The following is a 27,170-nucleotide window of genomic DNA, read 5'->3' as shown; positions in this document are numbered from 1 at the left end:
CTTGAAAACTGTTATCATGTCCCCCACAGTCTTCTCTTCTTCAGACTAAACAAACCCAATTCTTTCAATCTTCCTTCATGGGTCATGTTTTCTAGAACATTAGTCATTTTTGTTACTCTTCTCTGGACTTTCTCCAGTTTGTCCACATCTTTCCTGAAATGTGATGCCCAGAACTGGACACAATACTCCAGCTGAGGCCTAATAAACGTGGAGTAGAGCGGAAGAATTACTTCTCGTGTCTTGCTTACAACACTCCTGCTAATACATCCCAGAATGATGTTTGCTTTTTTCTTTGCAACAGTGTTATACTGTTGACTCATATTTAGTTTGTGACCCACTATGACCCCCAGATCTCTGTTGTGGAAAAATTGACCACACCTTTGAATTTAGAATCAGGCAGCCTGAGGCACTTTATTGGAGTACAAACATGCATGCAGGGAGAGAGGTAGCGTTTTCCCCTGTAAGGGTTAAGCTCCCCTCTCCCTGTTACAAATTTTACCAAGCTTATAAAGGTTAAAACCGCAAATTAGCATTTACTTAAAATTCCCTTATTTGGGAGTAACACTTGTAACATAAGCAAGCTACTTCAATCTTCTTCCATATATGGTTTTTCCTTTCATTGTTTCTGGGCAGTTTTTGTTGGTGGTCTGCCAGTCTTAAGACCCTTTTCTTTGCGGTTACTTATGCCAGCTAAAATTCATACAGCAATCAAAAAACAAGCTGAACACTCCTATCTTATTTCCTTCTTTCGGTTCCTTATTTTCCCTGAATGCCCTTTATACAGATAAACATATTAAAGCAGAAATGCAAACCTTGGCTTTATATATCACAGTTGTCTAAACTATAGGCCTTTGGGCCTACTACAATAAAAGCTGCAAGCAAATAATAACCTAGGCTGGACAGGTGGGGCAAATTTTCCCTCTCATCCCTTTCTGCAGTACTCCTTCCTAGGCAGTCATTTCCCATTTTTTTATGTCTGCAATTGATTGTTCATTTCTAAATGGAGTAATTTGCATTTGTCCTTATTGAATTTCATCCTATTTCTTCAACTCCTCCCAAATAGGTATTGTCCACAAACTTTATTAGTGTACTCTCTATGCTATTATCTAAAACATTGATGAAGATATTGAACAAAATTTATCTCTGTGGGATCCCACTCGTTATGCTCTTCCAGTTTGACTGAACCACTGAGAACTAACAATTTCATCACTGGAGACCAGACCAGGTCACCTATACATTAGTTTTTCTCAAAATAGGTATTAGTCTTATAAAAATGTATATAGTATGTAGACTCTATGAAATGCTTGTGTATTTCTGCATGTATTAATCCCACTTACAATATCTATATCCCATGTTATAAGGTAATATTTAAGTGGTTGCCCTGTAACTGGAAAAATGTTTGCTCTGTAACTGTAAACTGCCACAGTCAGGAGAGAAGCATTACCAAAACTAGGTTACCAGGAGGTGGTATTTGCTGCCCAACAAAAGAAGGCCCAAAGACACCAGACAAACCATTGTGGAACATCAGAGGACAAAAGACTTTATTGATTGCTCCCCGCTCACTCAGGAGAAAGAGACCTGTATGTGAACTTGTCCCATCATCTTGAACTCTGGGGGAAAGGAACAAAAATCCCTGACAAGAAGAAACTGCATCTAAACTGTACCCAGAAATCCCCAGGGGCGGCCTCCTGGGTCTGTCCAAAGACACTTTGAATAGACAGAGCAAGATGGTAACTCAATAGTGTATATATGTTCGCTTGCTTTAGCCTGTAAATAACTCTCTTATTCCTAGTTAATAAACCTTTAGATAGTGTATTACAGGATTAGCTACAGGCGTTGTGTTTGGGGTAAACTCTAGAGTGCCAGTTGATCTGGGATAAGTGACTGGTCTTGTGGGACTGGAAACAACCTGATTTTTGGTGTAAGTGATCATTTATCACTAAGTCCAGTTTGTCTGGGTGGTAAGATAGACTGGAGGGTCTAGGGCAGGGATGGGCAAACTTTTTGGCCCAAGGGCCACCTTTGGGTGCAGAAATTGCATGTAGGGCCATGAATGTAGGGCTGGGGCAGAGGATTGGGGTGCAGGGTGTGGAAGGGGGTGTGGTGTGCAAGAAGGGGTTCAGGGCAAGGGGTTGGGGCACAGGATGGGTGCGGGGTATACGAGAGGGCTCAAGGCAGGGGGTTGGGGTGTGGGAGGGTACAGGGTGTGGCATGGGTCTCAGGGCAGGGGGTTAGGGTGCAGGAGGGTTGTGGGGTGCAGCAAGGGGCTCAGGGCAGAGGGTTGGGGGTTAAGGGGACTGTCTGTGACTCCATGATAAGACTGTTACAGTGATCCAGGAGTGCACATTTATCACTGGCTTGGTGAAATCTAATAATAGAACCCACCACCAGTTTGGGCTGTCTGCCTTGTTTTTGACTGTCTGCCCCGAGGTAGGCACTCACAGTCATGAGCCACCCTAGACAGCGTGCCTGCCCCAGCCTTGCCCCTCTCAGCAGCCTGCCTGGAAATGCTGTGCTGTGGCTGGCACTCAGCCATGGAGGTAAGTAATATAAACAGACTGAGGTGTGGCTCTTGGCCTTGAGTATCGCTGTTCTCCCTGACGTCCCAGCTCTGCTCTCTCACATTCCTCCAGCGAAGGTGCCGCAGACTAGTCAGTTCTTGCACAATGCTGACAGGCTATCAGCAAGACCATTTAATATGTCAACAAGAACAGAAATGCCTCATCACTCTGACCTTTCCAGGGTTATTCTTTAAAAGACTCCCTGGCAGCTTTTTTCAGCTTCTTGTCAAACCTCTGAGAAGTCCCATTATTCCATCTCCCTTAGGCCCACCCCATTAATTCCAGCTCATGTTGGTTCGCGCTCTGTTATATTCACAGACGCATTGTTCGTTCATATTAGAAATGACTCAGACAATGAGGCTTCTGTCACTTCGCTAGAGAGACTATTCCATTGTTTAATAAAGGTAGGTCTGCGAGTTGTTAGGAAATGGTCATTTCCAGAAACCACTTTGCTTAGGTCTCCACTTAAAGCATCACTGCAGGGGCACCTCTGTAGCGCTTCAGTGTATACAGGAGGGATTCTCCCATGGGTGTAGGTAGTCAGCCTCCCCAAAAGGCAGTAGCCAGGTTGATGGAAAAATTCTTCCAATAACCTAGTGCTGTCTACATGTGGACTTAGGTTGGCTTAATTACATTGCTCAGGCATGTGGATTTTTCACGCCCCTGACAAACAGTTAAACAGACCTGATTTTCTAGTGCAGACAAAGCACTAATTGTATTACTCTTAAATGTATTTGTCCAGCAAAGGCTAGGCTCCTGGGACTTCGGACAGACTGTGCTTTCCTGGATTTTCAGGATGGGTCCTAATTTTTACCATAACCTTAGCCACTGAACAGATAATGGATAATATTATGCATGAGTGGTTATGAAAGGAAGAATCTAATTGGCCAGTGGAGGTTCTGACCATCTGGATTAACCATGTGAAAGGTGGGGCTCATCAGCCATCAGTCATTACAAGACATTTTAGAATCCCAACAAGACAGCCGAGGAAGTGTGGGCCTAGCAGGTACTGGCACCTCTGAGGAGGCCAGAATCAAATGCACCTAGAATGAGTATCTGGTATAACTGTGCACCCCAAATCCAAGTCATTGCTGCCATAGCCTATGGTCAAGTACTGTATTATTCCAGGTGTTGACAGCTATGAAAGTGAAAATGCTTGGGGCCCTGACTTACAGACTGCTGCAGGTGACTCAGGGTTCGCTATGCCAGTACAAAACCACTGCCCCTCTGTGTGCCAATGAGATACAGAAGCCAGACTCTGAGCCCTTGTCATCTGAGAACTGATGACAATGTTTGTGGGGGAGGAGGGATGTTAGCCCCAGTAACTTGGCTGAATCCTATTACAAGGCCAATTTATAAAATCCAAGATTGGGTGTTTTTCTGTAAAATGTTCTAGTTCATTCACCAGTTATTAGGCTTAATGCAGAAATTAGTGGCTGAAATTCTGTCTTGTGCTATGCAGGAGGTTAGACTGATGATTATAATGGTCCCTTCTGACCTTTTAAATAAATAAATCTATGAACATTCTGCCAAAATAAAACATCCCCTCTAAATTCAATTGAATAGAGTTTTCTGCCCACTCTGTCCTAAATTGTGCTGTAATGTTGCTGTGCGCTGTTAAATAGCTGGTGCGCCCCACCCCAGAGATGATTGCATTTCGGTGACAAGTGCAGTGGTCCTGGAAAGCAATTTACAATCTTTGAAAGTTGCTCTGTAACACTGTTTTTAATAAGCAGTGAGGGTAGTTATACTAATAATGAACTGATCACTCCCCTAGCACTACTGTGATCTGAAGAGAAATAGAGCCTGTTAGCAAGAAGAGATGGGTACTGCTGCCCTTCCAGTGATGAGCACAGCACCTGTCCTTTTCTAGGAGACCCGGTCGCCACCACCCCTTTCACAGCCATATCTGCTATTTGTCTTTGACTGCATGTGTTTCCCTTTCACATTTTATTGGCTGCTAATTGCCTGGTAAACATGAAATCCTTGCACAGGGCTTGGCTCTGACCCACACACTCTGCCTCTGTTTAGTAAACAGCCAATGTCATGTGCGTGTGGGTTTATTTATTAGGTGAGCAGGAACACTGCCTGTTCTCTCACAGTCCTGGAAGCATAGGCATGATTCCAAACCCACAACCTTTCACACCTTTCAGGAGGAGGAGCAGGAGGGCAGAGTGAAGGAAAAGAGGAAGGAGACAGAGAACCAACCAGCCTCATCAGTTACGGTAATAAAACCAAATCAGGCTGGACAACTCCAGGGAGCCCATTAAATAGCAGGCATCCTAAATGCTTAGCTGTAGTGAAAGGACAAAGGATGGGCTAGTGGGAGACGAAGAAATTAACCCACCAAGTGGTTCTGGATGGCCTCGTAAATCCCATCAGCAGAGCTAGTAGGGCTAGCAGCCCGCAGGGTGAATCGAAACTTCCCCCATCACATTTTTTTGATGGAATATTGGGGTTTAGACTAAAGGAAAGTTTTCCTGGGAAATGTCTAATTTTTAAGAAAACCAAATCGATTCTTTTTAATGAAAAGTTTAACTTTGCAGGAGGAGGTGGGGGGAAATAAACTCACTTTACAACCAGCTCTTGGCACCAGACCACCACTCTTCCCCCTTACTTTAAAATGGAATTAGAAGGAGAATAAGAAGAGATGACATCATGGCCTAAGTATCAGTACTGACCCAGGCAGAGCCTCTGGGCTGAATCCCAGCAGGGTTGACTCAGTGCTGTTTCTTTCTCAAGCCGATAAAGTTCAGTGTTTAACGTGTGTGGATCTTTCAACTGTGACTCCTCCAAGAAATAAGTTTTGTCTGATGTGTGGGGACACTCCAAGGACCCCACGGTAAGCGCTTGCACTGGTGAGCCTGGACCAACTTTCCCCCCACTGCAACATGCACAGTGTGCTGGTGATTTGCCGGTCTCCATCCCAGCTGTGGCTGCACTTCACTGTTGATACAATTCCTGCACTTTGCTAGTTTGGAGAGGGGTTTAAACACCGGGGAAATAATCCCATAAAACCAAAAGGTGGAGCTCAAATTGCCACAATCCATTTGAGAAGGAATGAGGCTGGGAGTGGTTGGACTGGTGTGTACGTGAGCACGCACAGACTAACTGATGGCTGAAAAGATACAGGCAGCATTCTTCAGGGGCAATCAGTTGGAATAGGGCTGCTACCAGACCACTTAAAACATGCCCACCCCCCAAATTCCTCTCCCTATGGGGCAGGTACACCTCTCTCAGCCACACACTGGTGTGGCTATTATTAGCTCACATTTCTATTGCTATTTAGTCATTCAGTGTGTGCAGAAGGGTGCTCTTTGCCCCCAAGGAATTTAAAATCTTGTTCAACCAATAGAGTGAGGATATTTGTATCATAATGCAGCAGCAGCAATTGATGTGCAAAACAGGGCAGCTGTCATGAAAATATTCTTATGGTGATATGTTATCAGACAATTATTGTTGAAAGGTTTTGTGAAAGAAGTGATTTAAAGCAAGGATTTTGAAGGAGAATGCAGAACTGAACACAAGTTATTGGGCTCAGTACAGAGGGAACAGTGACAGTTAATGGCCTATGATATACAGGAGGTCAGGCTAGATGATTTGATGGTCTCCTCTGGCCTTAAACTCTAGGAATCTATGAAAGAAATGTGGGCAGGGGAAATTAAAGATTTGTGCTTTCCAGGCCTTTGCACCCTAACATTTACTGTGACTTTAACAAAACTTAAGAAAGATGGCCAGAAAGCTGCTGGTCTTCTTCAAATGCAATATGAAAATTGATGCGGCCCCTTTCCTGAGTGGTGTTATTGGAAGGGACCCAGGATGTCTGCCATTCCCACACCTATTATCTGTCCATTTCAGATTTCAATTTGTAGCGTGCAATGCCCCAAGCAACTTTAAAATGAAACATGTGATCTCAGTGTGACAGGGTTGTGTGCATCAATATGTTTGAGAAGTAAGGATGTTTTCTGCAGGAGAAGAGATTGTGAGTGCAGCTGCCAATTTAGCAGCAACTGGGCAAGAAGAATTAAAAGGTCCATGTTAAGATCAGCTGCTGCTCTCCCTTTCAACTGGCTTCTACAGTGTTTGAATGTATCTGGGTCTCCAGCCCAGAGCGCCACAGCTATGGATTTCCAGTCACATATTACAGAAGACTGTTTTTTTTCTTGCCCAGATTTTCTTCAAACATGTCAAAAACCGGACCCATAGTTTATCACTGGTGCAGCTCCACTGGTAGGAGCTGCACTAGGAGATGTAGTCAGGTGACAGAGGTAAAGCTTTTAGCCCTGTCTGCATGACAGTTTTCACTGGTGGAACTGCTCCAGTTGTGAGTTACAGATCATATTTTTGCCCATATGCTCAAGGCCACTGAGGACAAAGACTGGAGCCTGTTTTTCTACTCACTTATATCGAGTTAACACCATTGGCATCATTGCAGTTATTCTTGACTTACACTGGTAAGTAAACACAGAGCCAGGCTCCCTGTGTTTAGCAAACTGAGGTAATACATTACTCAATCCAGTGTGAATAATGTCAGTGTGTGGGTAAATGCCTTTATTATGCACATTTAAATAACTCCGCAGCTGCATGGAATTTTACCAAGCTTCCCAAATTAACTTCCCGCACAGCTGAGCAGCTGCATGTGAAATTTAAGCATAAAGACTTATTTAACTGAGGAAAACTAAGTACCTGAAATGGGGCCTTAGCATGGAAGGGTCTCTATGGAGGGGCTGTAATCTCCTTCTCAAACCTAGCATTTATTTGCTTTCTTTGGCAGCTGTTACACACCGAGCACATGTCGGCATTGAGCTATCCACAGTGATGTCTCTAAAGCTATTTTCTGAGATTTTTTTAAACGTGCTCAGAGCCACTAGTACACAAGTAACTTTAGACTCCCTTTCCATTGTTCGGTACTTGGTACTTGTCCAGAATGGACTGTGTCCTCCATCGTGCTTTGCTTTTACTTGTGTTTTCTAGCTCATTCTGGAGTTCCACAATCCTCTCTGGTCTTGACTAACTTAAATCCGTGCACATCATTTGCAGGGTTTGCCAGCTCAGCGTTAACTTTCCCTCTTCTGTGTGTCTATTAAATATGCTGGGTCGGCTTCTCTGGTGTAGCCAAGCTGGGCTCAACACAGGACCCAAGGAGGAGGGGAAAGAACTAGCACAATGGGGTCCTGCTCTATGACACTGGCTCCTAGGCAGTATAGTAACACTAAATAATAGAAGCAAGCTTCCTGCTCCTGTGCCTAGCTAAGGAGCAGGTTGCATACAGCAGCTATACCAACCTGATGCTATCTGGGGATTCCTTACCATAGGGAAATCTACAGCTGCCCTATTAAGGCTGCATTCTGATGCATTGCCTAAGCAGTGCAAAGCAGCTGGCAGTGGGGAGCCAAGGATCTAGGGTGACCAGATGTCCTGATTTTATAAGGACAGTCAAGATTTTTGGGTCTTTTTCTTATATAGACTCCTATTACCCCCCCCCCCCCATCCTGATTTTTCACATTTGCTGTCTGGTCACCCTACAAGGATCTCACCCACTGGACAACACTGGCATTAGTGCTTATCCCTGGTTTACCCCACTATTGGTGTCTTCCCATGTAGAGAATTCTCTGTTTATTCAGATACCTACTATTTCCTTCCTAAATCTTATGCAGTGTTCAACCCATGGGCTTAACTCCTCGCCCTGTGGTTATTAACTTCCCTTTACAGTTTCTTGTCAGACTTTATCAAAAGCCTTTTAAAAATGCCTGTGTATTAGAGCTGGTTGGGAAGCTTTCATCGAAATGAAACAGCAGGGAAGAAAAGTGACACCCACACCCACCCCTCCTTTTGCAACCAGCTCTCTGAGTTCAGTAGACTCTCACTCACTGATGCTTCTGCACAGGCACAGAGCTGAGCAAGGGAGCCAGGCAAGCAAAGTTTAGTCTCTCCACAAAACTTCCAGAATGTGTGTGTTGACCTTTGTGATGCTGGGCTGAGACATTTTATGGCAGAGCACTGTACACACTGTACCCGGTGCACTGAGTTCCACCCCAGGCAATGTGACAAAAAGACAGAGCTTAGGTGTTGTCTACCCCTGCCCCCACCCCCCGTTTCCTACCATTGCAGTGGTGTAGTTCTACCAGTCATAGCAATGGTGAGATCTCTAGTGTAGACTGGGCACCAATGATAGACAGCCTTTTAACTGTGTAGTATCTAGATGAGCTCTGAGCAGGGTTAAAGGACACAATGCTTAAAATGCTAGCAGTCACCAGGAACCTGGCTATGCTAGTGCTCCCAATGAAGTTGAGCAAGAATAGCTTCCCCCTCCCCCACCACAAAAAAGAGTCTCATCTAGAATTTGCTATGGTGGTGCCAGACACTCCAGAAATACCTTAGATAAACTAGACAGAGGAAGAAAGAACTCCTGCAACACCAGGATTGGCCCCCCTCCCCACCCCGCAGTGCCACCTGATGTACTGGGGTACCACTGAGCCCGCCAGTTCCACCAGTCTGGCCTTACACTGCCTTATTGAGCCAGGCCCTCAAGCCTCCTCCAGCACACACACAGGTAGAGCCACACCCAGCTGCAGAAAGACACAGACACTGAGATCAGCTCTGCGTGGGAAGACTTACTTCAGGAATTGCCCAGCACTCAGGTGCCCACCCCCTCCGGATTGCAAACCCAAAATTATATTGTGCTGCCCAGAAAACTGTACAGTGTAAGCTCATTAAATTCGCCCCCTCCCTCAATGTGGAGGAAGATATGCACAGCTTTTTGCCCCCAGTTATGGATTCCACAAACTGAGTTTTAAAATAAACAAAAAACAGTTTATTAACTACAAAGGATAGATTGTAAATGATAAGGGATAGCAAACAGAGCAAAGCAGATTACTGAGCAAATAAAGCAGACACACAAACTAAGCTTAATACACTAAGGAAACTAGCTACAAGTAGTAATTTCTCACCCTAAATGTTGTTTTAAGCAAGTTGCAGAGTTTCTTGAAGACAAACTTCTCTTGCTTGCAGCTTAGAACTCTAGGTATTCCTTTCACAGGCTAGACACCTTCTAGCCTGGTTCCAGCCCTTTCTTCCCCAGGTCAGTTTTAGGTGTTTTCAGCAGTCATTTTGGATGTGGGTTCAGTGAAGAACTGACCCTGATTAACTCACTTTCCTGCTTTAAATAGGATTTACATATGGCTGGAATCCTTTGTTTCCCAGTTTGATCCCCACCCTCTTTGTGGAAAAATACTAGCAGTCCAACATGGAGTCCAGTACCAGGTGACATGATCATATGGCCCTGCAGTGTCAAAGCAGCCATAAATCCTCAGGGAGACTTCCCAGGAAGGTGGGAGATTAGCATCTTCAAAGTCCTATTGTTCTCCCTATTGGCCCATTGACTAACCAGCCAGACTGATTGCATTTTGCCTGGTGGGTGTTCCCCAGGTGCAAACACTTTTGTAATTGATACATAGTCCATATTCCTAATTTTAGATACCAAAATGATACATGCATACACATAGGATAATCATAGTCAGTACATCATAACCTTTCCAATGATACCTCATTGGGCGGAGTGTCACAGTTGCACCTGGGCTAAGTCCACAAGAGACCTAATTTTTCCTACCTGATTTCACTTGGATTGTAAGCTCTCCAGGGAAGGGACCATATCTCCCTTTATGTGCAGCACAGGGCACAGTGGGGCCCAGTCCTGACAGGTGCCTTTGGTTGCTTACTAGAATAGAAGTAATAATAATTATGGTCATTCAACTCCAACGCACTTGACTCCAGGAAAACAATTAAGTAGTTAAAACTAACTATAGAAGAGATTAAAAGATCTAAATATTTAGTTAGGCTAAATGACAACCAGAGCGAGAAAGCGATGAGCCTGGGATTGAGAGGGACACAGTAAGATTAGATACTAGAGCTGGCTGAAAAAAATTCTAGCAACATTTTCGGCAGGAATTTTCCAAAAAAAACCAAAACAACCCACATATGCTTCCCAAGATGTTTTGTGAAGATGGTTCAATGCTGAGGCATTTCCAACATAATCCTGCCTGGCTTCCTGCCAGTTCACCTGCCTGTCTCTTTGGCAGACTGCTGGACTGCCTCTGCCTTGGGGACATCAGGGCTTCCAGGGTCTGCAGCTCTGTTAAGATGAGGATAGTCGGGCAGGGGAAGTAGTGAAAGCCCCATCACTTGGGTCATTTGAAACTAGACAGGACAAAGCACTTGACAAAGACTGCAGGGAAATCTGCATTAGCAAGGGCATGAACATAAAGGACCCAGTAGGTCTTCTCCATCTCAGATGTCTTTCAGATTCTGACACCTGCCCCCTCAGGCTAATTACAAAGCTTGATTAATTATGCTAACAAGCTATGGTTGGCTGGCACACACTACCCCAATTAGCTGATCCCTCATACACCTCTTCATTCCAGGGAAGCTTCCCACACAGCTTTACCTCACATCATAATGTCAAGGATGAGGGAAGAGAGGCACTAATTGACTCAGAGTGGGAATCCCATCCAGTTTGTTCCAGCCAGAAAGGTGGTGGTAGTGATGTGAGGAGCAAGGGAGTCTTGAGATTTATCGGGGGATGCAGAGGACACCCTAGAGCAGAGAAGAGGAATGCCTCCACCCTCTCACCTGTTAGAGATGCTGGTGTGTGCCATGCTTGGAGTTGGACACTCTGGCATGCGTTAAAAATGAAGAATACAACAAGAAAACAGGAATCAGCAGAGATGTGATACAAACAAATAATGGGCCAGATCCCCAGCTAGTGTAAACTGACAGAGCTCTCCACTGATTGACACTGTGCCAGCGAGGGATCTGGCTCAGGGTCTCCTCTCTCCTAATCCCTGTCCCCAGCTGCAGGGGTGTGGGACTCTGGGAGGGGAGGCAGAACAACTTCTTCTGGGTCAGCCCTTACTCTGGGAACACCCTCCCTCTTTTCGTGCATCAGCCACCATTCCGGTTTAGCAAATCCCTTCTTCTAGAGTCAAGTCAGTTTTATATTGTAAACTCTGTAAGGCAGACGCCAGATCTTCAGGTGTTTATACAAACACCGCACGCTGCTGGTGCCCAGTAGATAACACTATTTAAAACAACTCCCTGTTTTTGTGAAAGGGCAGTAGCAGATCCATGGCAGGAAGAACAAATTTTCTTTCCCCTCTTTATATCTACATATTTGTCTGTTGTTGGAATGTTGGTCCTTCTCCAGTTTTCCATTTCAATAAGTAGCTCCTGTGTTTTGGTATCTGTGTTCAGAGGGAATATTAAAGAGTGTTTGTTTGGAATATTTTAACATAGGTCCTTGTGACAAAGTTGCCACCCCACCATGCACCCTCCTGGGTGGCTATGATATTGCAGCAACTTTTTCCTCACTTTCTTCCCCTGTCCCCCCAACTGTCTTTTGGCTTATTCTGGCCATAGGAGAGTCCTAGCCATTCAGCCCAACCATTTTGAAGAGATGGGCCTACCCGTTCTGGGGCCATGGCCACCTTTACCAAAGTCCAAATGAAACATAAATAAAACTCATTGCAGACATGCCTCTGTTGCTCTAGACCATCCTCCCACCTAACCACAGGCTTCTGTGCCTTGATCAACCCCAGCACACGCCTCCTCTCACTCAGGGGTTCAGATAGGCTACAGCTCCTCAGGGCCCCCACTTCCACCTCACCCCTGAAGAAACCAAGCCATGCTGGTCTGGTACTCACCCCTTTTCAGGTTACTCCTCTCTTTTCCTCTCTCTCCACTGACCTCACCCAGCACTTAATGGCCCCAAACCCTGCTGTTTCCCAGCAGGGCTTTATTTCATATTAGTCCGGCCCATCCTCCAGGTGTGAACAGGCAGGTTAATTGGCCTCTCAGACCCATAGTATCTCTTTCCTGGTATGTGTGGGGTGAACACCCCATCCCAGCACCCCCTAAAACTTCCCCTGCTCATAGCCTTATCGTCCCCATGTACCAGGAGTACATGTGTTAGGAAGAGAAAAGGATTGGAGAAATCAATTCATTTAAACAAGAAAGTTTCTTCACAGTTGAGCAAGCAGCCAGCACTGCTTGGCAAATACGCATATTGAGTGTCACATACTGTGCATGTCTCTAGTTTGCTCCTGAGCTGTGTAATGACAGATAGCACAGTGTGAAGCTTGATTAATCTGAAGGAGGTGAAGTGGGAGACATTGTAGAGCTCTTGAATTCAACTTTTTCTTAGCAATTCCATCCTATTTGATGTCATCTGGTCAATTCCAAAAGGAAAATAATTTGTCCTTAAGATGTACTTTTGTGACACGACACCCACCCTCTCTCAATCTCTTTTCCTTCCTACCCTGAACCATCAACCAACTGATTTAGCAGCATTCAGGGAGCAGGGAACTCAGAGGCAGGAAAACCATCCCAAGTTTCCTTTCAAATGTATGGCAGAATTTTGACAAGGGGCTCCTGGTTTTTCCTTCCAGTATCTTGCTGACATTAAACTGTGGCCTTTGAACATTTTTGAGCAGGGGGGGATTTGAATTGACAACATACATGGCCAGATTTAAGGCTTTGAAGTTCAGTGCCAATTCCCTACTCCACCGCAGTCCTGGTGGATGGTCTAAAGTTTGTACCGAAATGAATTTAAAGACAGAAGAAGCCAATGGGGTTGGACAGGGTGTAAATTAAGGTAATGTTGGGTCACCATGATTCTGAGCATTAAAAACATGTTTTGAAGGAAAGAGGTGTTTCTGTGACATCACTGAGGCACATTTTATAAAGTAGCTGAGCAGAAGGAATTAATGGACATAGTTGATACCCAGCCAAAAAAAAAAAAAAGCACATAATCCAGATGCATTCCAGAGGATTAAGTGTCATCTCTTCCTATACACCTCTTTACTCTGTTGTGTACTTCACTGTTCTCTCCCCAACCAACCAGAGAGAGACTGTAGAACTCAGATCTTCATTGAGAGCCACAGGCAGGTTTGCTACTGAATTGAATGGAAGCAGGCTCAGTTCCATTGTTTCTGACCAATAAACCTTTGTAATTCCCAGAATGCAGAACTATAACAACCCCCCTACACGCCAGTTACGTTTGGCCTGCCAGTGCTTCAGGGCAGGGACTATGCGTAACGTTTTCTAAAGCCCCTAAGCATATGTCTAAACTACAATGTAAGCCCAGGGTTAAAACCTAGGCTCAAGCCTAACTCTCCTGCCATCTACACACAAATTGCACTAACTGAGGACCCACAGTGGTGGAGGGTCCAAGCATGAGCCAAGCTGGGACTTAGGGTTCAAGCCCTCTCACTTTGTAGTGTAAATGCAGCCCCACTGTCTTTGTGCTCTGGGAGTCTGCCAAAGGTCCCCCAGACTGACTTTTTTTCTACTCTGGACTGGCAAGTTGGGTGAGCAGTCAAGTTTTCTCACACTGCACCACAAATAAAGGGCTACAGCGGCCACATTTTGCGAGGGTGCTTGGAAACACAGGGCTATGGGTGGTGAGACTCAGGCCTGCATAATGCAGTGTAGATGCTCCAGCTCCAAGCTGGGGCCCAGGGTTCAACAATTCCTAACTTAGGGTTACAAATGAATGTAGATGCTCACGCCCTCAGTTAACAAACCCAGGGTCTGCTAACTCAAGTTCTGCTAATCCTGGGCTTACATTCTAATGTAGCCCTACCCCCAGAGTCTGTTCCTATGTCTTGGATGGAGACGTTCTTGGGGCAACTGGCTCGTCCCACCCCTCATGCCGCCACAGCTACACTTTATTTTTAGTGCAGTAGCTCAATCACAGCTGGCATAAGTATGCCTCCGGGGATGCCAGAGCAGGGGAGGGGGCCAGGCGGCCATAACCCCATCACTTTTAAAAGTGGGAGGGCTATGCTTCGGAGGAACGCGAGGGTGGGGCCACGGAGGAAGAGGAGGTGCAAGGGCGGGGGCTCGGGAAGAAGGGGTGGCACGAGGTGGGCAGGTCCACGGTTTGGGTGCTGGTGCCCCCCTCTCCCCACACACACACTTTTAGGAAGCTTCTGCTGCTCCTGCTCCTCACCCTGGGAATCATACTTCCAGCTCAAAGTGTAGATGTACCCTTAGGTGCCTACGTTCCATTGAAAGTCAATGGCACATAGGTTCCTAAATCACTGAAGTGCTTGTACAAATGTTACCCCATGTTTTCACAAGTCTATATAGCACTTGGGGGTGCTGAATGAGTTAATCGTAATTTATGTGGCCTCCTGGAAAATGTCATCATTAATCCTTTTTCAAACATGGATGAAACCTGACACTGCACCCTAGTGAGGTTCACTGTCTCTTTTAAATATATGTAATTAACTTTCCACTTATATCAGTCATGCATTATATATTATGTATATACCCAGGGATAGAGACAGGTGAATTTCAGATGGTTCAGAGGGTTGGTTCAGGTAGATACAAAACCAAGATCACTTCTCTGAAACACCCTCTTGGGTCTGGAGAGTTGGTGCTGAAATCTTCTTGAGAGAAATTCCCTTTCCTCTCCTGTGATTTTCACTATTGCCTGCTTCTTTCCTAACTCACTAAAACAGGGACCTTCAAGGAGTGTTTTTAAGAAACTTTAAATCCCTTTTCTTAAGTGTACACTGAAATGAAATTGGGATGGATCAGTGTAATTCTCTGATCATTTGGACAGGCACCCACACACTATATTAGTGTTGGCCAGAAGTCAGATGATGAAAATACAAGTGGATTTCATTGGAGTGTCAGATTTTCAGGTAAGGAGCTGCCTCTTACTGTGTGTCTCTAAGGCTTGGTCTACACTCGGGGGGAGGGATCAATCTAAAATATGCAACTTCAGCTACAAGAATAGCGTAGCTGAAGTCAACGTATCTTAGATCGACTTAGATTGACTTACTTTATGTCCTTGCGGTGCGGGATCAACGGCTGCAGCTCCCCCGTCGATTCCGCTTCCGTCTCTCGCCCTGGTGGAGTTCCGGAGTCGACAGGGAGAGCGTTCGGGGATCGATGTATCACATCTAGACAAGACGCGATACATTGATCCCCAATAGACTGATCACTACCCGCCGATCCGGCGGGTAGTGTAGACATACCCTTACTATGTATGGCTGCTAGGGTGCTGAGACCACAGCCTACCATGCTGATCAACATTGTTGCATTGTTTTCTTGTACTCCACTATCTGCCTGGCTGTATCCATCCGTTGGCTCTTGTCTTATACTGATAGAGTGTGAGCTGTTTTGGGATGGGACCATCTTTTTCTTCTGTGTTTGTACAGCTTCTAGGACAATGAGGTCCTGGTCCCTGATGGGGGCTCCTCGGTACTAGGAAAATACAAATAATAAATAATAGTCATAAGATCCAGTGCCTCGCATGATGGGGCCTGATCTTGGTTATGGCTTCTAGGTACCTACTGTACTGCAAATAATAACTAATAATAATGGAGACTATTCCCAGGAAGCACCATTCAAACTAAATAACTCCATAAATAAAATGAAATAACTCTTGCATTCAAATTACCCTGTTGACCTTTAGACAGGCTCCCTGTTACAGATGTGATGGTTCAGAGCCAGACCCTCCTATACCCTGAGTTATAGTTTTTATCAGAGCAATAACTGTGACAAAGTGATTCAGATTCCTGACAGCGCACAAGGCATCGTTGCCAAGTCCTCCTTTTATTGGGGCACCAGAGCAGAGTAACAGGAAACTCCTCTTTTCAGGGAATGATTACGGGCTTGTGGGTGCAGTCACAGATTATAGTGAGAGGTAGTGACCATGAAGGAATCAGAAGCAAGGGAGGTCTGAGGTGGTCTGAGGTGGTCTTATCTGTGGACCTAGCTACATGACAGAATTCCCCTTCCTGCCCAGGGACAGAAGAGAGGGAATTCATCTCTGTTTGGAGTCAGGACTGGAGGGATACAGAGTATAAGGGTCAGAGTACAGTCTGAAGGGTCATTCTCATCACAGGGTGTCTTGTACTTACAACCCTTGTCAGTGATTAGCTCCATGGCAGGGAAGCATATCTAGGTATGATGGGGTGGGGCTGCACTATTAAGCTTGCCTTGAGGGCTCCCACAGTCTCCTGCCCTGCTGATGCCAGGGAGGTGCAGTTTATCAGTTGCCTTGATGAATAGTATTTGATTCAGTCCTGGGGCTGGGCCTGCCTGAGGTTCCTTCTCCACCCTGCTGCAGGGTGACTACTCCACTGACATCAGAAGTTTTTACTTCATCTCCTGGCACCAGGAGTTTATTTTTATAACAGCACCAGGAGTAGTGGAACTGGAATAGGCGTGTCCCACTCCCCGCCCTCGGCCCTCCCCATCCTGGTTACTTTTAAAGCTGCCCTTAGAGAATGAGTGCAGACCTGCTGCTTGCCCGAGATTACAGGAGCTGCCTGGCATTACTCTCTACCTGGGTGCGGTTGGAATTTTCTTCCTTCAGCCACTGTTACTGAGGTCTCAGCTTCCATACAGGATACCAATAAGGTAATTCAGAGCTATGGGGCTGGGTTTTGCTAACAGGGAACTCAGACCTTTCTCAAGGGTGACTAAGTTGAACAGCCTGGTAGTGTGACTAGAGCCTTGGCGGGGGAGTCAGGAGATCTGGGTTCTGTTCCTGACCCAGCCACTGACCTGCTGTGTACTTTTGGACAAGTTACTTGCCTTTCTGGGTATGTCTACACAGCCTTTGGGAGCCCATGGCAGCTAGCCTCCGGCCCAGGTCGCCAGATTCAGCACTCTAACTATAGCTGTGTAGACAGCATGTTGAAGTTATGGCTCGGGCTGGAACATGGGCTCTGAAGCCAACCCCCATGCTAGGCTCCCTTTGTGACTCAGTTTCCCCACCTGTTACCTTGGGGATAATGATGCTTTCTTTCCTTGCAAAGTGCTTTGAGATTGACAGATGTAAAGTCCTTATAAGTATTGTAAACTACAGTATTAAAATGAGTGTGGTGGGGAGGGAGCGTAATCCCAAGAGAAAAGATTTAGAGGGGGTATGGCTCATCCCCTTCACCTCAGAGGTGTCCCTGAATCTCCAGCCTAAGATGTGGGGGACAGAGGCATACACCCTGCAAACTTTCTTTCACACACACACACACACACACACACACACACACACACACACTCTGAAAAGGGTGCCTTTCCATTTTAAAAGTGATGTCAGTTCTCAGGGATGGCTGTGGACGACTGCACATATCAATGTTGTTACACAAGTAATCACTGATTATAAAAAAATATTAGTGAGAAGAGAAATTAACAGGTGACTTCTGACCCCCATCTCAAAGATTTTAGAACTCTTCCCATCCTTGGCCAATGCTGGGTGCTGCACTGGCGAATCTCTAATGTTTCTTTCACTACCAGCGTGTGCTGTTCAGCATATCTCACTGTCTGCGTGTCCCGTGCCTGTCTCTGTGTCCCACGCTTGCTCTTTGTGATCTCCAGCAGTCTGTACATTGTGCCCCTGTGTGTCTGCTAGAGGGGGTCAAAGAGTGAAATAATCTGAGGTGTGAATATTTATGTGAATACAAGTGTTGGATTTACTTCCCTAAGATTCATGTTATTCCTTACTCACAAGTGTTTGGACAACTGCCAGGCATTTGTACAAATGATCAGAAATCCCCAAAGTTTAATGAATGATGATTCATCTGAAAATCTCCAGTGGACATGCATTATCAGGATTCACTACTTGTGACTGGTCATTCTCCTGTTTAAAATGGTTCAGCCCTCCGAGTCAGGAATAGAAATTCTACTTTATGACTTGGGTGTCCAAACACAGAGTACAATACACCATTATCAGATAGCTCACCCTGGGGCATGCATAGGTGTGCTTCATGTGACGTTCAAGGGTGCCACCCTTTGTTGGATTTTCTATAATTGAAGTCAAGGGAAAGGATCCCAGGACTAGCCCATAAATGGAGAAAATGGTCTAGAGAAAACAAAACCATGGGCAGGGGCTTGCACCTAACAATGAACATCATGGGATCACTCAACATTTCTTTACATATCAGAAAGAAGAGTGCAAAGGCCATTTCCCCCTTTGCAGTCACTTTTAAGACTTGATAATAACAGAGCTTGAGCATATTGGTGTGTTAGAGACACATCCTACAATAGGATCTTGAACTGGGGACCCTCAAAGCAGCATCACTACTGCCTGAGACAAAGACCATTAACAACATTAGCACTGACACTCTCTTTCAGGCCTCCAGCCACTGTAGGACAATGGGGAAGCACCTGCAGTGAACAAGTGTCTTTGATATGTTTTCTATTGCCAAACTGACATAGAAATAATTGAAATGTAATGTAGGACTAGAAGGGACCTTAAGAGGTCACCTAGTCCAGTCCTCTGCATTGAGGCAGGACTAAGTATTATCTAGACTAGGGGTTCTCAACCTTTTTCTTTCTGAGCCCCCCCACAACATGCTATAAAAACTCCAGGGCCCAGTGGGGGTGAAGGGAGGACTTGGGGCTCTGGGCCAGGGGTGGGATCCTTGGGCATAGACATAGTTTGACTTCTGTTTTGGGGGAGCAAGGGGCTTGAGCCAGCTCTGCACAGTGGGGTCCAGGGAGGGAGTGCCACCTTCACTCCCTGACTCACCTCAGCAGGCCACCCAGCCTGTCTGGGCTGTGGAAGGATGCAACCAAAAAATATAACTCAAAGTGGGGATTCAGCTCAAAATGTTTGAAAACCACTCAGGGTGCAGGAAGGGGGGGTAGCTAAGGGCGCAGCTAGGGGCTGTGTGTGGGCAAAGAGGTAGCTCAGGGTGCAGGGAGGGGGCAGCAAGGGGCTGTCTGCCAGGAGGGCTCCCCTTGTGGTAGCTGTTCCCTGAGGGCTCTGCCGGCCTGAAGCCAAGTTCCCCTGCCTGGGTAGCTCTTACTGGCTGCACGAGCAGTCAAAGGGGGCTGGAAGCTGAGGAGCAACCACAAACCTGAGCACCAGCAGCACCACCAGCCAGAGAAGCAGCTGCCCCACACTGCCTGGCTCCAGCTTCCCCTCTGTCTATGACCTGGCAAGAGGGTGGAGCCTGAGAGGAGCTGGGGGAGAGGAGGAGGTGGTGGGGTGGAGCTGCCCCGGGACTGCCCCACTCTGGGTAAGGCACTGCAGTTGTGGGGGCAACACCCTCATGCCCCCTCAGCCATGGTGCCCCGCGGCCCCCCTGAAAGGGCTCACAGATCCCAAGAGGGCTGCGGACCCCTAGTTGAGAAATGCTGATCTAGACCATCCCAGAGAGGTGTTTGTCTAACCTGTTCTGAAAAACTTCCAAAGACAGAGATTCCACAACCTCCCTAGGTAATCTGTTCCAGTGCTTAACTACCCTGACAGTAAGGAAGTTTTTCCTAATGTCTAATCTAAATCTCCCTTGCTGCAATTTAAGCCCATTGCTTCTCGTCCTGTTCTCAGTGTTTCAGGAGAACAATTTACCACCCTCCCATTCATAACAACCTTTTATGTACTTGAAACAGTTATCATGTCCCCCCCTCAGTTTTTGTTTCTCCAGACTAACCAGCCCAATTTTTCCAGTCTTTACTCATAGGTCATTTTTTTTAGACCTTTAATATTTTTTGTTGCACTTCTCTGGACTTTCTACAGTTTGTACACATCTTTCTCAAAGTGTGGTGCCCAGAATTGGACACAGTTCTCCAGTTGAGGCCTTATCAGTGCTGACTAGGGTGGAAGAATTACTTCTTGTGTCTTCCTTGCAACACTCCTTCTAATACACCCAAAATAATGTTTGCTTTTTTTGCAACAGAGTTACACTGTTGACTCATATTTAGCTTGTGATCCACTATGACCCCCCAGATCCCTTTCCACAGTACTACTTCCTAGACAGTCATTTCCCATTTTGTATTTATTCCATTGATTAGTCCTTCCTAAATGTAGTACTTTGCATTTGTCTTCATTGAACTTTATCCTATTTATTTCAGACCCTTTCTCCTGTTTGCCCAGATCATTTTGAATTCTAAACCTGTCCTCCAAAGTGCTTGCAACCCCTCCCAGCTTAATTTAACTGTCATCCCCTCCCAGCTTAATTTAACTTCCATTGACTTAACACTGTCTACACCAGAAGTTTGATTAGTATAACTGCATCGCACAAGGGCGTGGATGTTCCACACTTCTGGGAAATCAGTAGTTATACTGCTATAAGTTTGTGGTTAAAACCAGGACTGAGTAATTCTTAATTTGTTCTTTCCTATGTTAGCCTCAAATCCTACCCCTACTGATGTTCACTATGTTAGGACTTGTCTACACTGGCACTTTACAGCTCTGCAACATTGTCACTCAAGGGTGTGAAAAAACAGCCCCCTGAGTGCAGCAAGTTTTAGCGCTGTAAAGCACCAGTATAGACAGTGGGATCATGGAGGTGGGTCATTTTAGAGCACTGGGAGAGCTCTCTACCACAACTACACAAACCACATTAAAGCGCTGCGGCAGCGCTTTAACGTTGCCAGTGTAGACTAGCCCTAAGTCATCTGATCACTGTTACTCTTTCTGAAAAGTCAAACAAAAGAGGTATTTAACACTTTGGCCATTACTGCATTTTATGTTATTGTTTCTCCCCCCTCATCGAGTAATGGATCTATCCCGTCCTTGCTTTTCCTCTTGCTTTTAGTGTATTTGAAAAATGTTTTCTTGTTACCCTTTAGGCGTGAAAAATAGGTAAAGCCTGACTTATAGATAGAAATAGGTATTGGATCCTATCCTCCTTCTTTCCCCAGCTGCTGTAAAACTTAACAAGGTTTATGCTACATTGGTGTCTCAACTTCTTCTGCAGATCTTTGGAAGAATATTCATAGAGCCATAGAGTTTAAGGCCAGAACAGACCATCTAGTCTCATCTCCTGTATATCGTCAGATACCAGCACTACCCAGCACCGCACGCTAAACCCAACTCCCTATTGACGGCTGTTCTGTGAGTCACCATGGCTTCCAAGCCTCCTCCAGGCTGCAATGAGAACATTGACTCTGACTATTATTTACTCTGTGACACTGAACAAGCCTGGGGCATCGTCCTAGAAACACTGGCTACAGCTGGTGTCATTGTCACAATCAGCTTCATTCTCTTGCTACTCATCTTCATCGGTAAGGTCCAAGACTCCACCAAGCGAAGCATGATCCCTATCTATTTCCTCTTCCTCTTAGGCACCCTAGGGATCTTCGGCCTCACCTTTGCTTTCATCATTAGACTTAATGTCCGGACCGGCCCCACCCGCTTCTTCCTCTTTGGCGTCCTCTTCGCCCTCTGCTTTTCCTGCCTCCTGACCCATGCCTTCAACCTTGTCAAACTGGTGAGGGGGAAGGCCCCCTTTTGGTACCCAGTGTTGCCGGTTATTGCCATTAGCCTCACTGTGGTGCAGATTATTATAGCCATAGTGTATGTAGTCGTCATAGTGGCCAGACAAAATATTCAATTTACTACGATGAGTCCAGAACAACGCAATATGGACTTTGTCATGCTTCTGATCTACGTGCTCCTCTTGATGGCACTCACCTTCCTGGTCTCCATGTTTACCCTCTGTGGGACATACAAACGCTGGAAGAAGCATGGAGCACACATCTATGTCACTGGCCTGTTCTCCATAGCCATCTGGGTGGTGTGGATCACCATGCTCATGCGAGGCAACCCAGAATTAAAGAAACGGCCCATCTGGGATGATCCTGTCATCAGCATCGCTCTGGTGTCCAATGGATGGGTCTTCCTGATGATGTACATGGTGCCTGAATTCTGTTATCTCACAAGCCCACGCAACCCTGAGGACTACCCTCCAGAAAACTATTCTTGCCAGCCTAAACTCATGAAGAAGAACTTTGGAGTGGAGAACCAAGCCTATATCAAGGAGGAGACCACAACAGGTATAATGAAGTGTGTTGTTACATAGCCTCCTCGCTTGCAGTGCCATAGAATGCAGGAGAGAGAGAGAGAGAGAGCACCAACCATGAGTTGGAAGGGATAGGGTGGTTTTAAGAAGGGATTTGAAGATGGTAAATGACTTAGAGGTAGAATTTATTAGGGAAAGGACATGCCCTCCCACTGAACACTGCAGTGGGGTCATGCAGTGTATGTGTGTGAGGAGCTCTGGGCTGAAGGGCTCATTTGAAGTCTGCATATGGGAGGATCTTTTTGTGTAGGATCTGGGATGTGAGGAGGACAACAGCTATGGAAGAAGAAAGAGAAATTTCAATGCCCCTAGATCTACCACGTCCTTTTACTTAAGATATTTCCCATCAGTCTCTGGTTGATAAGAAAATGGGAAACCGTAAAATCATCTGTGAAATTCACACTCTTCCTGCCTGCTGGTTACCTAGAGGACAGTCAGAGGCAGTTCTCCATACAGCATTGGGCCCCCTCTGGCATGGTGTTGTCATGGTGACACTGTGACACTTACTGTTTGCCTTCTTCTCTTTTCCTTCTTTTTTTAGGCCCAGAAAACAACGGGGATCCATGCTACGTTCCACATTATGCTCACTTTCAGATGGAGGTAAAGACATCCCTTCTTTCATCTATTTCACCAGGGAGATGGGATGAAGCTGCCTTTTGTACACGGGATAGGCAGAGCTGGGTGGGCCCTGAGGCTGAGGAATCTTTGGTGGAAATGGGGTTGATGCCTTCATTTGGCGAGAGGCTGGCCCTGTCTGAGTGAGGCTGTGGTATGTCCCCATTCCCTGTTCATTGGCTATTGGGAGAGGTTGTGTAATTAATCCTGGGCAGATGAGGGGCTATCCCTAAATTGTGTAACATGTAATTTTGGTGACTGTCAGGACCCACTACTCATCCCGTTGGAACACTGAAACAAACATGCAAAATTAAGGACCCACCCATCCCTAATGCAATGTGTAACTTATGGACAGCCCCCCTACCTGCCTCAGTGAAAACTTACTATCCCATCAGGGATGATAGAATCTGTCAGAGCTGGGTAGGGTGACCAGATAGCAAGTGTGAAAAATCGGGACGGGGGTGGGGGGTAATAGGAGCCCATATTAAAAAAAACCCAAATATCGGGACTGTCCCTATAAAATCAGGACATCTGGTCACCCTAGAGCTGGGCTAGGCCTAATAATTCAGTATAGGATCGTTCTCCACAGTCTATTCTAGAGTGCTTTGTCCAGTCCTATTTCAAAAGGCTCAACAAGCAATGTGGCTTCCGCCATTTCCCTTGGGAGACTGCTCCACGGCCTAACAGCTTGTGCTCTCGGGAAGTGTTTCCTGATATTCAGTGTACCAGTTCCCCTTTTACTCATTCTCATCCCATTTACTCTTCTCCAGTTTTGAAGTTTGATCACATGATTGTTTCTTTTTCAGAGCCTCAAACCTCAGCAGGAGTTCTCCATCCCCCGGCCTAAAACCCAGGTCAGTCCATACAAGAATTACACCAGCGGGCAAGGCACCAAGTAACAGCTCAGTGATCAGCCAAGAGACAATGCACAGGCAGTCGGGGCTCAGAGAAAGACCACTGCTTCTATCCTGCTAAACAGAGACAGAACCAGACTGATAGGACTGCGGCTGATGAAAGGGACGGACCCTTTTCTTCCCCATCTCCCTTTGGCTTTACGCATGCAGCACTTTAATTCCCTTCCATTCATCCAGCAGAGCACTTTGAACATAAATCCCCCTGCCTACTCCTGTTCACTCAGTTCCCTGCCCTCAATCATGTGACTGAACTCAGCTGTTCTTGTCCAGAGGCAGTGGGTTTCTGATGGCACCAGAGCTTCCTGCAGTAAGGCCCAGGAACCAGGAACCTTTTCAGCAGAGACCCCAGGCCACTCAGTCCTGATCACCTTAGCATCCTTGTGCGCACTGCCAGCTGGTAAACTGAAACAAGCAGGAATTTTCAGAAATCACCTTCCGACTGCCTTCTGACACCCAGGGCCCAAAGTCTCATGTATTGCTGAAAGTACCTGACCCATACAGCACTGATCCACCCACGTACTGCAGCCTCTCTGTCTCTAGTTCCATAGCACTGACTCACAGCTAGAGCTGGCTGGCAAAGAGAGAGAATCTTTCTTTCTTTCTTTCTTTCTTTCTTTCTTTCTCCCCCTATAGAGTTGGTTGGAAAATGGCATGGGGGGGGGGAATTAATTAAAAGTTTTGGGAACATTAATTTCCATTGAAATTTTGAAACCTTCTACATTTCCTGACCAGCTCTCCTAACAGCTCCCTCCCTAGACATGCTGCTCACCATTGATTCCCAAACTCCACCCCCAAGACAATCTTCCCAGCACTGACCACCAGCACCACCACAGAGCTCCTTCCCAGCACTGATTTCTAGTCACTAGGACTCCGGTCTTCCTAACACTGATTTCAGTCCCCCAAACCTCTTTTCTGACATTTCTGACTTCTGGTTCCATCCAGCCCCTGAGTCTCATGCTTCCTGGCCACCCAAGATCTCCCAAGACAGGAGGAGAGGTAGACTCCCTCTTTCCCAGAAGTGAGTGTGAGCTGCGTCCTGGTGATAAGCCTGCAGAGTTGACTCTTCCTGGAGTCTGCGATGCATTTTTGTAAATAGTCTTGTTTGCATTTATATATAAATATATATATATATAAATACACAGACATCCCCAAGTGAACGAGCTAGGTCGTTAGTGGCTGATGATTCTATATTTATTTAATACTTTGTATGTGGAATATTTAATAAAAGCCTGGCTCACGGGAACTGTCGTTCTTCATCAGTGAAATGAACCTTCTAGTGCAGTGGAGGAGTAAGGGCCAATATTTGTTGTTTGTGACACTCCATGGGTTGTAGTGCGTGAGTTGGCACAAGCCCCCCAGAGGGAGCAGGGCGGAGACAAGCACCGAACCCCTTAGGCGTTATCATTGTGGATCAGGTTTAACTTTGTAAGGTGATGCTGTTGGAGAAGAAGATTTAGTAGCCGTGGCTTCTCTGTGCTACTGTTCCAGACAGAAAAGGCAATTCAGATTGCACGTTGCCAGGGGCGGCTCTAGGAATCCGGCCTCCCCAAGCAGGGCGGCATGCCGCACGGGGCGCGCTGCTGGTCGCCGGTCCTGTGGCTCCGGGGGACCTCTTGCAGACGTGCCTGCGGAGGGTCCGCTGGTCCCGCGGCTCCGGTGGAGCTTCCGCAGGCATGCCTGCGGGAGGTCCACCCGAGCCGCGGGACTAGCGTACCCTCCGCAGTCATGCCTGCGGGAGGTCCACCGGAGCCGAGGGACCAGCGGACCCTCCGCAGTCATGCCTGCGGGAGGTCCACCGGAGCCGAGGGACCAGCGGACCCTCCACAGTCATGCCTGCGGGAGGTCTGCTGGTCCCGCGACTCCGGTGGACCTCCCACAGGCATGACTGTGGAAGGTCCGCCGGAGCCGCCTGCCGCCCTGCCGGCAAAATGCCGCCCCAGCACGCGCTTGGCGCGCTGGGGTCTGGAGCCGGCCCTGCACGTTGCCCAAGAAATGAAGAACTCTAGAACCAGGCCCTATAAGACGTGTGCAGAAGGCTGCGAGCATTTCAGCTTTGCATACGCATGTGTGTGGGTCTGGATTATATTATTTGTGTCTTGTTCCACAGGGAGCACACTGTAAGAATGTAACTAATAATAAATAAGAAGAAACAATAATGTGTATCTATTTATTTCAGTTTATAAAAATGCACCGGTCTAATTGTATCATAATTATTGAAAAATCTACAGACTGCAGCTAGGAGCCAATGTCCTAATATGCAGGGATGTTCTGGATTCCCCCATGGATTCCTCATCTGCACCTATTTACTCAACCCTAAATGCAATCCTATGTACACTCACATTTTAGAAAACACCTCGGGGAAACAAGTAGGCCTTGCAGTGTCAGCTGAAGTCAACAAATTCAGGCTCTGGAGAACAGAAGAAGCAAACATCACAGTAGTGAACTCATCACTGAAGATTCCTTGCCTCTAATCCCCTCACAATTAAACCAGGGAATTGATATCCCCCTCAGATAATCTTAATTTCTGTGGTTTTAAAACAAAAGCCTTGTATGCGTTAGCAAAATTCAGACATGTAATTCACCACCAGTGCAAACTAGCAATGGTGGAAATGCTAATGTAAACCAGTCTCAGGTGTCTAACATGGTCAGAGCCCTGTCTGCACTATCATTTCACCTGCTGCTTTCAGCGGTGGAGTTGCACTAGTGAAGAATGACAGGTGCAAATGTTGCTAGTGTTGACACACTTGGATAGATGTGTGGGCTCTCAAGGAAACCAGAATATAGCCCAAATAAGATTTTATTACTTAAAATCAATACCTGAAATTGCCCACGGAAACCAAGAGTTGTCAGAACTATGTGTGTGTGAAGAGTGAGTAGGTTAATAAGTGTAGCGAGAGGGAAACCAGTTAGGGATTACAGTGTGCTAGAATACTGTAAATACATACAAATGAGAGAGAATTGCACAGAACCTGCCGGTTTTATAAAGCCAGCCTAGTGTACAATTTAGGACGAAGGACAAGCATGGCAGTCGGCAGAGCTTCACGTCATGGGTCCAGGACATCCCGGAACCAAGAAGAAGAACAAACTGGCATTCCCAGCACTCATGCAAGTGCTGCACACAGTACAATGGGACTAGGGAAGAGGCATGACAGGGCTTCATGCACACATGTAATAGGTGCAATAAAGACTGTATGTTTGTAAAGCCATGATTTTTGTGACAAACAAAATCTGTGACTCATAGACTCATAAACTTTAAG

General features: G+C 46.3%; 1 protein-coding gene across 1 annotated transcript; it reads left to right on the top strand.

Moving 5' to 3' along the window:
• The first annotated feature begins 16,888 nt into the window (after positions 1-16,888).
• GPRC5A (G protein-coupled receptor class C group 5 member A) lies at positions 16,889-24,535 on the top strand. Its single transcript, XM_039523460.1, has 4 exons — positions 16,889-16,994; positions 21,281-22,358; positions 22,926-22,984; positions 23,806-24,535. Exons 2-4 carry the CDS (start codon positions 21,428-21,430, stop codon positions 23,896-23,898), a joined length of 1,083 nt encoding a protein of 360 aa, XP_039379394.1. The 5' UTR covers positions 16,889-16,994; positions 21,281-21,427; the 3' UTR covers positions 23,899-24,535.
• Positions 24,536-27,170: the final 2,635 nt, after the last annotated feature.

Source organism: Mauremys reevesii, linkage group 1 (assembly GCF_016161935.1).
Source record: "Mauremys reevesii isolate NIE-2019 linkage group 1, ASM1616193v1, whole genome shotgun sequence".
Lineage (NCBI taxonomy): Eukaryota > Metazoa > Chordata > Testudines > Geoemydidae > Mauremys > Mauremys reevesii.
Note: the sequence above shows the minus strand (reverse complement) of the source record. Positions and strands in the feature narration are given on the sequence as shown.